Source organism: Parasteatoda tepidariorum, chromosome 4 (assembly GCF_043381705.1).
Source record: "Parasteatoda tepidariorum isolate YZ-2023 chromosome 4, CAS_Ptep_4.0, whole genome shotgun sequence".
NCBI lineage: Eukaryota > Metazoa > Arthropoda > Arachnida > Araneae > Theridiidae > Parasteatoda > Parasteatoda tepidariorum.
In genome coordinates, this window is record NC_092207.1 from 65,984,036 (window position 1) to 65,999,828 (window position 15,793).

The window sequence follows — 15,793 nt, forward strand, 5'->3', positions numbered from 1 at the left end:
TCTCTTGTTATTCGGACGTTATTAACGTTAACGTTATTAAACTTAATTCGGAAGACAAGGGAACTCCTGAATCAAATATTGGGCGAAATTTGCCTTCACGGAGGATATTTTGATGGAACTAACCCGTCTTTGTGTTACATGGAGAGGAAAATCACGTAAACCACGGTTAGCCTGATGGCGAGGGGGCTCTAACCAATGATTCGTCAACTACTGAGGATATTTTACATCAGCACTGTGGTCGGTGCGAGCGGAATTCTTAACGACCAGACATCGCTTTGATCCGAAGCCGGTTTACCACATTATAATGAGAACGCTCGATCCCCCCAGCCACCACGGCTCAAATACGAGTTATCAACATTTTCTTCTATTTCCTCCAATTTAAATTTAGTTTCACTTTTCTATAAATTATTTTACATCTTAAATGTTTTATTCTTCAATGCACATCAAACAATTTGAATCCGCGTACATGACGCCGCTGATTACAAACATTTTGCTTTGTCGTACTAAGTTATTCTGATGCTATCTCTCGGACTGAAAACTTTAAATTTTCATTCTTTAAAGAAAAAAAAAGATACTTTGAAAAGATAAGATAAAGACTGTAGGAAATGAGGAGTTTCTTTGTCTAATCTTCAATGTGCTTATTTATATTCTTGTTGAGATTTTCTCTCAGGAACCAAGAGCGAGTAGATTACGAGAGCACTAGTAATTACATGCAATATATAAGTACAAAAAAAAAATGCCATTCAAAGGCAAAGTAGCGATTGTGACTGGTGGTGCTCGTGGAATAGGGAGAGCATATTCTACAGCACTTTTAAATGAAGGAGGCAAAGTAATATTACATAATTTCTAATATTATTATTATTATTTAATTATAATATAGTTTTCTATTTACGTAGATGTCTTTATTTGCACTTTATTTCATCCTTTTTAATAACCTTTATGCGTAACGTTTTAAGTTTCCATAATATTTCGTTGCAAGCATTCATCAAGAAATTAAAAAAAGAAACTATCAATTAAATTTGTTCCTAGTAAACATTTTGTGGAATAAAGATTATTAACAATGCATGCCGTGTAATTATTGCGTCTATGCGACATCTTTCGCAATATAACTTTTACCCATTGACAAAACGGGTGTTGTTTTGGGTTTGATTAGCGTGCGCAAATTATTTGGACGTCATCACACTTTTCAACTGTGTTCAAGAGTAATAGTAAGCAGTGCCCATGTGTCGTCATTGCAGGCGTTGTTAAGGCGACTGCTGCCGTTTGATATTTTTTTTAGAATTCCTTTTTTCTTTTTATTTTCACCAGCAGTCATTCTTAAGGTATTAATGTAATAATAATTTAAATTATTTTTATATTTTTTTATTATGAACTTATAATTACTGTCTTGACGATGATTTTAATATAAATATGAATACTGAAGAAGGAAAAGTATTCTGTGAATAGTAAACAGTGCGCATGCGTCGTCATTGCAGGCGTTGCTAAGGCGACTGCTGCCGTTTGATATTTTTTTAGAATTCTTTTTTTTTTTGTATCCAATTCTTGCCGATCCAATTCAGCAACTTTTCTAATGTGCGCAAACAAGCTGAATGTTTTTATCAAAACATTGTTCCAATTTTTTTATTAATTTAATACGGACAGTAACTTTGTTAATGTGTGCAAGCTGAATGTTTCGATTAAAACACTGTTCTACATTGTTTATTCGTTTTACACAGACAGTAACTTTGTTAATGTGTGCAAGTTGAATGTTTCGATTAGAACATTCTTACACATTATTTATTATTTTTACACAGACAGTAACATTGTTAATGTCATTCTGAATAAGTCTACATGTCTACAATGCATAGAGTCTACATGTCTACAATGCATAGAGTCTATATGTCTACAATGTCTACATGATCAGTCTACAATGCTATTAACACATTGTTCCCAATCATTTATTAGTTTTATGCGGACAGTAAATTTGTTAATGAGTGCAAACAAAATGTCTTTATTGGAACATTGTTTCTTATCATTTATAGGCGGATTTTCAGACACAATCGCTTTCTAATTGTAAGCAAGCAATGGTTTTAATTTAAAAATTTTGTTATTTTAATTGAACCGTAGCAGTTTTACGTGGACAAAGATTTAGATAATGTTTGGAAATAAAGAGTTTTAATGATATTGTTTTCTTCAAGTTAAGAGCATCCACTAAAATGTTTAAGAGGTCTCATGCTATGCAAATTATTCTGTATATAGGTTTGCGTCTGTGACATTAATGAAGACATTGCAGAAGAATTTCTTAGTGGTTTGCCTGAAGACGTAAAAGGAAATGCTATTTTTCAAAAGTGCGATGTGACTGTATACAATGATTTGAAAGGTAACTACTTACATAAATATATACTTTTCCACTTTTAAGGAATGATAAGCATTTCAATGTTTAAATCTTGCTGTATTTATCTTTTTTTTTAAAAAACAGATGCTTTTGACATAGCTGTTAGAAATTTTGGACGACTTGATCTGGTAGTCAACAATGCCGCAATACTTGATGAAAGCAAAATGGTGAAAACTATTGAAGTCAATTTTGTAAGTAGTCATGAAATGTCATCATTGTTTCATGATTTAAGTTTTATTTTATGAAGAAATTAACTTAATAGTTGCATAACGCTTTTAAATAGCATATCATTTAGTTGTCATTCCTCCTTAAGTAATACGAAATATTTCGCACGAAGGAGCTATTTCTCATTTTTATTTTTTCTTTGCCCATATAGAACAGTGAAAATTCTAGCCCTGCAGAATATTTTAAGTGGTTGTGAATAAAAAATGGGAATTGTGTAAATTAACAAACGTTCGTTACATTTCTGCGAATTAATAAACATCACAGCATGCTTATCAGGTCATTTATATACATCGTTTTAAGTCTAATTTTAAAGCAAAGAGAGAGATTATTTTAAAAATATTTAAGTGCATAACGTTATACTCTGTTGCAAGTAAAGAAAGAACCTTTATCTTTATGGAGAAGGAGCCTGTTTGCATCTAAGTGCACGCCAAATGGATGCCAAACTCCCATATATCAACATCGCCAACTCTTGCAGCGGACGTAGCATAGTCTTTTTTTGCCTGCTTTTTCAAATCATGTGAAATGAGGAAGTAAAAATTTATTGTATAAAACTATTGTTTTATTAATAAGAATTAATAAAAATGATATCAAAAAATATGCGTGGTTCTGTTTGCATTTAAAGAAACTAATGAAAGAATAATAAATATTGCTTCTTGCAGACTATTTTCTTCGACAGCGAAGCTAAATTAAGAAATTCTTTAATCTCACAATTGATTTATTAAGGGAATGTCAGGTTAAGACGCGCCATTCTTAGTGGTCCAATCAAATCCAATAATCTTGCAACATCATATAATTTTTTTTAAAATTTTTTTTCATTTATTTTTCTTTCCTCAAAAGCAAATGTTCTCCTTATTTATCGAAATCTGTCACCAAGTCCAGGATTCCAGTAAGACTGAGAAACTACAACTCCTTTTTTTTAATAATTCTATGATTCATATCATAAATGATATCACGAACTAAATGCAGTCGAGAAAGATTACTTAAATCTTATACCGCAATGGTGTTTTCTTAAATTACAACGGAGAATAAAAATGTAATTGTTTTTATAAAGTTATGTTATATACTATACAGTAGGCATAAGGAGCTACAAGCAAAATAAAATATTATCTTACTAATTTAATAAGCAACTAAGTGTATTATTTTTTGGGCATTTTTTTATAGCCGTCGTTGAACAGCAAATCCAATTTTGGGCTCAAGACTACTAAATCTTCACGTCCGTAGCCTTGTAATTTTGAACCCATTCCAGAATACAAGGAAGCTCCTGGATCAAGTATTGGACAAATTAGCCTTCATAGAAGACTCTTTGATGGAACTAATCCGCATTTGCTTTACACGGAGAAGAAGACCACGAGAAACTCCCACAGTTAGCCTGACGACAAAAGGATTCTACTCCATGATCCGTCTACCTCTGAGGATATATAACTTTTTTTGGACATTTATTTTATTTTATAACTGTCATTGAACAGCCGATCGAATTTCATGGGTTTAAGGCTAGTAATGTTCAACTTGGTAGCCTTGTGATTTCAAACCCAATCCAGAAGACAAGGGAACTCCTAGATCTAGTATTGGGAGAAATTTGCCTTTGTGGAGGACTTTTTGATCTAGCTAACCCGCACTTGCGCTACATGGAGAGCTAGACCACTAGAACCTCTCACGGTTAGCATGACGGCAAGGGGACTCTAACCAATGATCTGTCTACCACTGAGGATATTTCACGTCAGCATTGTGATCGGTGTAAGCTGGATGCGGAATTCGTATCGATTGGGATTCGAACCCGGTTCGCCTCATTGGAATGCGAGCGCTCTATCCTCTGAGCTATCGTGGCTCTTTTTTGAACATTTGTAAAAAAGGGAAAAATATTTGGAGTTACTTTACTTTCCATACTATTGATACATTACAGTTTTCCTTATAAAATATGATTTAATGCACAAATAATGTGAACCTTCTGTTAATAGTTAAGGTAACAGTAGCTATGAAAAATTAAATCTAAGTAATAATTTAATGTGGAAATAAATTTTAAAAATTAATTTTTGCAAAATAACACTGACTTCCTATAATCATGCTTTTTTAAATTCTAGATAGCAGTCGCCAAAAGTATCCACCTTGCTTACCAATACATGGGTTTGGATAAAGGAGGAAAAGGCGGTTCCATAGTTAATACATCATCCATTGCAGGTATGGCACTATTTAGAAATTTCTTAACTAAGTACATTCATAAAACAACGAAAATGTTCAAAAGATAATGCTTAAAAATTAAAATTGTTTTGAAGCAGCACAAGTGAAGCTGACTTCCCCCCTACTTACCCCTCTTCTTAACTAAGTACATTCATAAAACAACGAAAATGTTCAAGAGATAATGCTTAAACAATTAAAATTGTTTTGAAGCAGCGCAAGTGTAGCTGACTACCCCCCTACTTACCCCACTCCTTAACTAAGTATATTCATGAAACAACGAAAATTTTGAAAACATAATTCTTAAACAATTAAAATTCTTTTGAAGCAGCGCAAGTGTAGCTGACTTTACTCTACTTACCCTACTTCTTAACTAAGCACATTCATAAAACAACGAAAATGTTGAAAAGATAATGTTTAAACAATTAAAATTGTTTTTAAGTAGCACAAGTGTAGCTGACTTAACCCTACTTACCATGCATGAGCATTATAAAATCTGCTTAGCTTTAAAAACTCCCTTATCCGACATCGGTACAATCAGCAAAATTCTGAACCACCATATTGGCTAGAAAGTAATAACCATTTTTCTAGTAATCGGATTTACATTCTTCATGATATATGTTTTGAAATGCCAACTTAGTAATGGTAATTAATTAGCTCTAACTATTAAGTAACGAAATCTGAAACAGACTTTCGTGCCGCTATAAAATTAATTCAGCACATCTTTAATTTTGAAAATGTGGCACTTATGTTTTAGCTTTGAAAAATATTTGAAAATATGATTATTACCGTCATCTTATTTTCCCATTATTGATCGTGTCTCCGAAACTAATTATATTAATTATTAACATATTACTTTCTAATCTCAATGTTTAAACTTTTTCCTGAAGCTATTTTCAAAAAAAAAAATTATGATTATTTATTATTTGATTCACTAAGAATCAGCTTCATTTATCAATAGCCAATATCTTCCTAAATTTTGTTTAAAACAACAACTTTTAAAGGTATTATTTTTAAAAAATATTAATTAACTTCTTTCGTTAGTGCTAAAAACCGAATTTTTAATAACCGTTGTCAAAAAGTTGGTCAACGGTAATGAAAAGTTGTGTTTTTTTAAAATTATTCCTATAAAAAAACATTTAAATGTCTTTCAGCCATTGTAATTTAAATATTTTAAATTTAGCCCGAATCATCATAGCTTATTAAATGTGGGCCAATTCTGATACTTTCATTGCCATTTAGGTCACACGGCTAATCCACTTTGTCCAATTTATACTGCAACAAAACATGCTGTCATTGGATTGACTAAGAGCTATGGGGTAAGTATAGTCAGTCCTTGGTGTTGTTAAAAATTTAATTCCTAATAATTTTTTTTTTTTGTTTAGTTCCAAAATGATGAACCATTTATAAACCTGATAATTTAAGAGAAAAATTGAAAACTATGAAACACAACTTGTTTTTTAAGATAAAAAAATAAATAAAAATATTGAAATAATATGCATTTGCATTTCTAATAAGGAAATAAAAGTAAGAATAGACAAAAAGTACAAAAAAAGCGAAGATGGAAATAACAGATCAGGGAGAATGATACTTCACCGTTCAAACCAATCTATAAGTATAAGGTATAAGGCAAAGTATAAGGTTTCCGTTTTTTTTCTCATTATTTTTTAACAAGAATTTAAAACCAATAGGTTATATTAATAAAGAGCATGTTTAACTATTACATACAAATATGGCTCACTATAACTGTCAATCAGTACTTGAATACTTAAAGCTTTACATTTTTCTCTATCGGCAAAATTTAGCACTAATGTGTAAAGCACGCTTCAAAATGATTTAGACGACATATTTTTAAAGAAATCATTCGGAGGTCATTCGATGGTTTGAAAACATTCGCGCAGCATATTTGTCCCCATTTTCTATTATGAGTCACGGTTTAAACGTTTGTAGTAGCAAGACAGAAAACTCATTTGATTTATACTTGTATTACCTCTTTAATTGCTATTTTTAAAGATTGGAGTATCACTGATATTTAGCTAAATTTATTCAATTACACTGACTTATTAATAATGAAATTCAAGTATCTATTTCACAACTTTCTACTATAGAATAGCATTTGACTTCTATTTGCAGTCCGATTACCATTTGAAAAAAAGTGGAATTAAGATGTACGCCATTTGCCCAGGCCAAGTCAACACACCGTTGTGTCAAGATTTCATTTATCGATGCATTGACGCAGAAGAAGGAAAGAAATATGTGGGAAAACTCCCGTGGACTTCGTAAGTAAATCAAAAATTTTCGAATACAAAAAGAAAGCTAACATAAGACGCAATGCAGATAATATTAATATAATTTAACCCTTTAAATCTTTATCAGATCTTTAGGCCACGGTAACTCAATGATTAGAGCATCGGTGCGTAGGAGCCGGGATTTGATCCTCGAAGCCGCCAAAATCCATCGAGTACACGCGATATACATGCTCGTAAAATTTGTGGAATAGAGTTCTGTAGTCGGTTACTGGTACTATGGGTACAGGGATCAGGAGAAAATTTCCTTCCCCTTCAGATCTATGTCTAAATTGTGGAAGTCGCCTCACGAATGAATGGTGCTTCCATCTATCGGGATTGTTCTGAGCTAAAACTCACTTTCACTCTTGCGATGCTCTCTTGTCAAGCAAAAAGCATTCCTCCCTGACTTAATTCCCAAGACCAATGACTGGCGTGCTTTGTTTGTTCATGTGTCTTCAGAGATAAGCACAACCTGCACTTTACCAATATTTTCAGGGATTCCTTCAATAACGCGAGTTAAAATTTTGAATTTATATCTTCACTGGGAGTTTTTTTTAATTAATTAAGAAAACACTATATGATATTTTAATTTCCAAACCATGTTGTGAAATGCCACGAAACGGGTAGCTCATGGGACCGATCACGTTAGTCACCAATGACAGATATTATTAGATAATTATAATATTGACTGATCCAAAATCAATTCCAAAATTGGCTGACTTCTCTGTCTAACGGATCTGTTCTTTGGTCTGAACATTGCTAGCGAATATAATTCATCTTAGCGAAATAAAACTGTAATTAAATTTATTATAATTCATCGTGTTAAGTTTTTAAGGGAGATATATTTTTTTGTTTTTAATCGATATTCCAATGAGAGTATATTCATTTTTGGCTCTTATGCCAATTAGTCTCGACTAACCAACCATTCATTAAGGAATGCTCAGATGATGGTATATGCAGTCATTTACCAAATTTTTTTATTTTTTCCCCAAGATTTCATTTTTTTTACATTAAAGCTGATTCCTTAAGACATTCATTCTGTTATTAAAATACAAATTTTTTAGAGGGGGATGAACAAATTTCTGAATAATCGTTTTATATATTTTCAGGGTAGAAGATTTAGGCAAAGGATTGATTAAACTGTTAGAGGATGGCAAAAATGGATCTGTAGTACAAATAGATGAAAATGGATTCAATTACGTCTAAAGACTACAGATATTTTGTATTCTTTTTACAATAAAAATAATGTACACGAAAAATGTTTTAATATTCAGTCTATTAATAATATATATGTTAAATATAAATGTTTCAATAATATAAAAATAATAGTTTTATCAAAGAGTTACAGCAAAATCTTAGAATAAAAGCCCTCTTCCTACACCCATCAAATCGAACAACGAAACGATTATACTCAAACTCGAGCACTGCGAGCTCTGATTAAACAAGACCCCATGTTTAAAGAAAGAAATTATAAAAAATGGCCAGTTTAATGTTAAAATAGTCCAGTAATTATAGCAGAAAGAAAAATGATGTTTCTTCAAAAATAATTAATGACCAGATTTTTCACAGCTTTATCAATAATGTCTTTTGAAAACATTCTTATACGCTTCATTCTTTTTCTAGGTGATATGGGGGAGAATTGAATATAATTTAAACAAGCAAGTGAGGTATTGTTTCGATGTATATTCCTTGGCGAATTGGATGAGACCAATCACGAGACGATCGGACCAATAGTTTAGAAGCTATAAGGGTTTCATGTACAATTTTGAACTTGTACTTACTTATGCATCTGATATTGCTATCTAAGCATGCAAATAATTTATTATGGATGTATTTTTTGACGCAGAATCGAGTGAGAATATTCAAGAGTCAATAAAATGAGCAGCTCAAACATTATTTAGTAAAGACTTTATATGTATAAAATATGCAATTTTTTAAATGTCTTACGTTTTTAAATTGCTATCCAGGGAATATCTAAACAACTAGTTATATTTTCTGATGCAATTTTCAATGCGTAATTGAAGGAGATTAATACTGAGACAATCGGAATATTAGTTAAGAAGTTATCAAGGTTTTATAAGTATGAAAAGCACAGTTTTGTTCTAATCTATCTATGTGAAAATGGATGTCTGCCTGTGTGTGTCCTTTATAGACTCCTAAACTACTCGACTAAAAGTGATGAAATGTGGCAAATAGATAGTTCGAAGCATGTGAAGAAAAAAAGTCACTGTAAACATTTAGAACATTCTACGACGAACTATTGGAGAGGAATGAGGGAAAAACGAAGTGGAATTTTCTGATTCGCTAAGTGTTAGCAATTGTTTTAAGTTTAACTATAGGCGATTCACTTTTTCAAATATCTTACAGCTCTAATTTATAATTTACATGCAATAAAAAGTTTATTGCATATGCTTTAATATTCAATTATTTTTTTATTCGCTATTTCAGATAAATTCAATGAATAACATTGAGCCGTGATGGCTCAGGTGATAGAGCTTTCGCCTTCCAATGAGGTGAACCGGGATCGAACCCCAGCGATGGCTGGTCAATACGAATTCCGCATCCGGCTTGCACTGACCACAAAGGCGGGGTGGTTCCATCAAAATGTCCCCCCCCCAAAGGCAAATTTCTCCAAATACTTGACTTAAGTCGTAAACCTATAAGAATTGGGTTGGATGCTCAACGACGGTTATAAAAATAAAATAAAAAGAACAACATGAACGTGGTACCATTCGTGAACTACGTCACCAAATTAATATTTCAAAAGTAAATTGATATCACGTCTTTATTTTGTTTATGGTAATTCTTTAAAAGTGTGTTTCTATAAAAATAAATAATTTAAAATAAACGGTAATTAAAATTCAAAAAAATAAGCATGTATTTAATGGTAAAATTTTTGGAAAAGTGGTACTGATTCGCTTAGAAGAAAATTGCTTTACTATTATAGATGTCAATGATTCTTAATTACTATAGGTAATATATGAATATTAAAATAAACTATGAATTAAAAGGCCAAAATTTATGGAGTAAAGGTACTTATTCATTTAGAAGAACTGTAAAGAATTGAGTACTTGTATTTCAAGAAGAAGATCACAAATACCCACACATGTGCCCAATAACGTCAGCGCCAGTTGATCTCTTATAAGCAAAATGGCGTGTTAAAGTTAAGCTTAGTTTCTCCACATGAGTTAGAATGTCAATTAACGGGACGTTAATTGAATACAGTGCCGTATCACACATCGAATTTGTTGAAATATAATTCTTTATTGTCTACATTTTTTACACAACTATCCACTCCTTAAATATCAAATGCAAAATATCCACTCCTTAAATATCGGACAGCAGACTGTGGTTGTCGGTTGTGTTCATCTGCAGGTATCCTTCCGCACAGGAACTATTCTGTTTGGCTTTCCTACCTTCGACTTTTGACCTAAACCTCGATCCTTCTACCCTGGAATTGCATGATTTCCGAGCTGTCACAATTAACAGCCTCTACAACGATTTTTCAAAAGACTTAATTAAATCAACAACCCTGATGCTGTGTGCACACTTATCAAAAAATGGCTACTATTTTTTATGTCTTTGGTTTGCCAGTGGCTACTAATCTCAAATTGCTACTCTAGAACTCTATCTGTGGCGGATCCCATATTTCTTTCGCGAATTTGGAGAGTGATGAATTCTTATCTTTTTTAGGTTTCATTTTTATTAGCTTAATTTTTGGGGTCTTTTAAACAATTTGTGATAAAAATTAGATTAATTTTATTAATCCCATTCAGTTTCAGTGTTTACATTACTAAATGAAGACACATGGAACAGCTGATAAGAAAAATGACAATTTTTTTTTCATTATAAAAATTTTAAGATAAAACTGTTGTTGATATAAATGTCATCCATCAAGATAACGATAACCGTCGCAAGGCCTTAGAAGCCCAGTTCCACTACAACGAACGAACAAACGAGCCACTTTTAGAAGTTTAACTAAGCTGCAAGCAAAAGATCTTTCTGAAAGCACATTATACATTTCATTATGTCCATGAAGGGAAAAGTAGCTCTTGTGACGGGTGGAGCTCGAGGAATTGGAAGGGCTTATACTACTGCACTGCTCAACAATGGAGTAAAAGTAAATATTATTTTATACTTTAAATAAGAATGTTTTTATTTACTGGAAAATATTGTTTTAGTCCTATTTGTTTATTTCAATCACATGGGTATTATATATATTCAAATCACAGAATCATGAGAATGTTCGGTCCCCGATCGTTTCTCGTACAGACTCCCATAATTGCTTCAAAGTGATTTTTATGCCTTAACGACAAGTAAATTGCTACATCAAAATTTAAAGAAAAAACATTATTCATTTATTAAAAGAGCCCCAAATTTTTTTGCTTAACAAAAATTGAGTTCCACAGATTTTGTTTCCGAATGTGATGGTTTAAAACTTAAAATCTAATTTATTTTTGTTACAATTTGCTATTTCATTAACTGAATTCTTTAAAATAAGAATTTAATTTTTAGTCAATACAAAAAAAAAATGATTCCACTGAAAATAATTATTCTGCAATGAGGCGAAACGTCAGTTCCTGATATTGCCTTAAAATTTTACATAATTTCTATTAGTTTAATCAAATTTATTAGTTTAATTTACGTATTGAATTGAAACAGTTTTTCGTAAAAATTATTGAAAATGTAAATATAACATCACCTTATAAATCTCTCGAAAGATTCTAATTAACAACTAGGAGGATAAAACTACATTTATTTGCGAATGTAATGGTAAACAAAAATATAATAACTGTACTTATTAGTCTGTATAATATTTGAGAAGCAATAGTAAATAAAACAGAGCTGTGGTAGCTCAGGTGATAGATCGTTCGCCTCCCAATGAGGTGAACCGGGTTCGAATAGCAGCGATGGCTGGTCGATTCAAATTCAGCCCCCGGATCGCACCGACCACAGTGCTGATGTAAAATATCCACCGTGGTAGATGGATCATGGTTTAGAGTCCAATTGCCCTCAAGCTAACCGTGGGAGGTTTTCGTGGTTTTCCTCTTCATGTGACGCAAATGTTGGTTAGTTCCATCAAAAAGTCCTCTATGGTGGCAAAATTTCTCCCAATACTTGATCCGGAAATTCTCTTGTCTTCTGGGTCAGGTCCAAAATTACAAGATTATGGAGTTGCTCATTAGTTATCGTAAACCCAAAATTGGCTCGGCTGTTCAACGACGGTTAAAAAATATTAAATTAAAATAAATAAAACGAATCATATTGTAATTGAACTTCTTATTCATTTCATTTCTAAGCATAGATTTTTAACAAGCCATATTGAAACTGTTATAAGAGTTACAACAAATAGGCTAATATATATATATATATATATAGTAGGTATTAGATAAATTTGCTACTTTTTAATAAATGCACATCTTCAGATTTCTTTGTGGGAACATTGCAATTTTCGTTAACATATTTATTCTGATGTCGGTGTTGGTTTGGAATTTCAACTGGAGTGGTGGATTTGTTGTAGTCTCGGGATGGGTTGAAGGAGGAGTGGACGATTTTAAATAGGGTTGGAGTAGTTGCATACACAGGTAAGATAGCTGGTCATTGTGAACTTTTCATGCTCCAAAGGAAAGACAAATTGATCACGAAATTTCTTCTCTTATTTCTTTTTACCTTGGCCAAAATAAATGTAAATTAATTCATGAACTGGCAGATATATAAAACTGGCAGGACATAACTACGTGGGTTCAGGTCCTCCCTGTATGCTTCAGGAAGAAGATATTAAAGTTTATAAAAGCATCTTAGATTTGTTAAAAAGAAAAGGCAGTAAAATTAAAAATAAGTTAAATTTAAAAGGCTTTTGGCAAAATTAATAAAGATATAGATGAATACTAGATCTACAATCTGTGAGCACACAAAGGGAGAGACACAGAAAGAGAGAGAGAGATACCAAAGCGAGAGATAATTAAAATTTATTTTTGATAAAGTTTTAAAGAAGTCTGCATTATCTAAAATAAGTCATAAACAAAATACCCCATAATGTTTCAAAAATTAACAGATTCATTAAGAACATAAAAACTTTTACATTTTGAATGTCTGTAAGTGCTAACTGATTTTTGTTCTATCTGACATTAAAAATCAATAGTTGCACATACCTTGGATTGCCCCAAGATACAATTCTGACACTGGTTCAAGATACAACAAGCATGCATTTTTCTGATTTTGTTAGGTTGGCAAAAATAATTTATTTTTCTTTGAAAAAAAGTATTATTTTACCTTATAGAGTAAGACATTTTGGTTCAAATCCATGTAATATTTTTCCTCAAATGTTAGCGTTTTATGAATTTATACTCTAATCAATTAGAAAAAAAAAATAACTCAGCAAATAGAAATCCAAAGAAGTTCTTTAGCAAAAGTTTAGAAAGCCTAAAATGGTCCACAGCACTGCAGATACTACCTGTTGTAAACTACTCATCCTGAATACTTAATTAGCTAAATAGGGACAGAAATACTACACTGGTCCGAAGTACATATGGTCTAAGGTACAATATTCTCCTCTTCACTTTAAAACTAGTTGTATGACACAAATTTACCCTATTATTTCTTATTCTACAGCTTCTTTTAAATATTTGTAGGTATGCATTTGTGACGTTAATGAAATTACGGCATCAGAATTTATTGGAAGTCTCCCAGATAATCTAAAAAAGAATGCATTTTTCCAAAAATGTGATGTGACAGACGTCAAGAATTTCAAAGGTATGACTACTACGAATCCACCACTACGAATTCCCCCCCCCCTCTTTTACTTGAATATCTAACACCAGATGTGACGCCATTAGAATAAAAGCTATTGAAATAGAATAGTGACACAATGTTGTCTGTTAGCATTATATTGGTTGATGAGTATTCACACAAGTTTCCATCTATTCTTAGTTTCATGGCTAAAATTTTTTTTTCCTGTTCAGAAATTTACGAATACAGTAAAAATACTCGAAAACAACACGTTTGTCAACATCATTGCTCCATAAACTTATTTCAATAATGCTGTCTTGTAACTGAAAGACAAAGACTTTATTCTAAAGTTAATGAAGACTTTTAAAATGCTAAAAACTTTTTGTAGAAACCACAAGTTAGCAAAACCAAAATATTAAAAATTTATGTAGTAGGGATCGTAAATTTCAAGCAAAGGATCGTAATAATCAAGCATTAGAATAAGCTTTTTTTCATAATTTTTCATATAAAAACAAAAAGTAAAATTTCGTTCGGATCAATCTGAATGGTGTGAATTAGTCCCGTACACTAATTCACCCTATGAAAGCAGGAATCAATAATTTAAAAAAAAAAAGTGATAATTATTATTTAACTGCTACCATACAAGTTATCTTATAATACTTAATTTTAACGTTAAGATCTCCCCTCTTGATTTTATTGTTCGAAACCAATGAAACAATAAAACAATTCTTTATTTTTTTTGTTACATTTTTCACTTATATTAATATAATTAATTCGTACATTATTCTTAATATTAGAGTTCAGGCTCTGTGAGGACAATAATAAATTCACTGCAGCTTCTTTAAAAGCTAAGAAAAATCTTTGTAATTGACTATTTTATTTTTATTTTTTAGTCACTCTTACACAAATTATCTGCGTTTTTGATTTTCTAAGCGAAAATGATTGCGTTTGATACGAAAAAGAACATAGAGGAAGAAAATATCTTATTTCATGCTTAATTTATCATACTATTTTTTTAATTTTAAATAATAAGTGTGCAACTTTATAATCTTTTTCTTCGTTTCAAAACAGATGCCTTTGATAAAACTATTGAAGTGTTTGGAAAAATTGACATTGTTGTTAATAATGCTGGAATACAGGATGAGCATAACTGGAAGAAAACCATTGAAGTTAACTTGGTAAGTTGTTGCAGATTAGATTTCGGTAACAAACAGTGAGCGAAAAAATAAAAAAACTAACTCTCTGATTAACTTGCGATCTAGTGATCGGATCTTCACGTTCTAGGACTCATTTTTAAATGTTCAAGGGGGTGACCCCAAATATACTAATTAATTAGTGTAGACTATGCGTCAAACTACGAAATCAGACCCAAAAGCATACTTTCTGTGAATACTTTCTGTTTTTCGATGGAATCGGACTTCTGAAATTTAGTACTAATAGTTTGATCAGAAAAGCAGTCTAAAGCTGAAATCCTTTAAAGTTAATTTTACTTTTTGCATGTTTCACCATATCTCTAGAACCTTTTAAGCGAATTGAAAAACTTTTGACCACAATTGTAAAATTCGTTTATCCAAAGATAATTCCACGTAAAAAATAAATTTTAGTACATATTGATTATTTTTTACTTTCTCTTTTTCGAATACTTTCTCTTTTCGAATACTTTCTCTTTTTCGATGGAATCGGACTTCAGGAATTTAGTACTAATAGTTTGATCAGGAAAGCAGTGCAAAGTTGGAACCCTTAAAAGTAATAAAAAAATAAATTTTCTATGTAAAAAAATTCCATGTAAAAAAATTCTAATTTTTCATGCAAAGTATGAAATTTGAGCGAAATCGGTCGAATAGTTCCTGAGAAATCAAATGTTTAATAAGTCACATATTTAAAACTCGGTTTTTCAGGAACTATACAACCAATTTTGCTTAAAAGTTGTACTTTGCCATGCAAATTTACATTCTTTAAAAAGATGATATATATATATATATATATATATATATATATATATATA

General features: G+C 31.4%; 1 protein-coding gene across 1 annotated transcript in view; it reads left to right on the forward strand.

Moving 5' to 3' along the window:
• Positions 1 to 615: 615 nt before the first annotated feature.
• LOC107453579 (uncharacterized) overlaps positions 616 to 15,793 on the forward strand; it is a 23,885-nt gene continuing 8,707 nt past the window's right edge. Inside the window, exons 1-10 of the mRNA XM_021145164.3 lie at positions 616 to 829; positions 2,239 to 2,359; positions 2,459 to 2,565; positions 4,678 to 4,774; positions 6,014 to 6,090; positions 6,905 to 7,050; positions 8,169 to 8,226; positions 11,066 to 11,179; positions 13,692 to 13,812; positions 14,860 to 14,966. Of these exons, the coding sequence (XP_021000823.3) occupies positions 737 to 829; positions 2,239 to 2,359; positions 2,459 to 2,565; positions 4,678 to 4,774; positions 6,014 to 6,090; positions 6,905 to 7,050; positions 8,169 to 8,226; positions 11,066 to 11,179; positions 13,692 to 13,812; positions 14,860 to 14,966 (1,041 nt within the window). The 5' untranslated portion in view covers positions 616 to 736. The remainder of the gene's footprint in view (positions 830 to 2,238; positions 2,360 to 2,458; positions 2,566 to 4,677; positions 4,775 to 6,013; positions 6,091 to 6,904; positions 7,051 to 8,168; positions 8,227 to 11,065; positions 11,180 to 13,691; positions 13,813 to 14,859; positions 14,967 to 15,793) is intronic.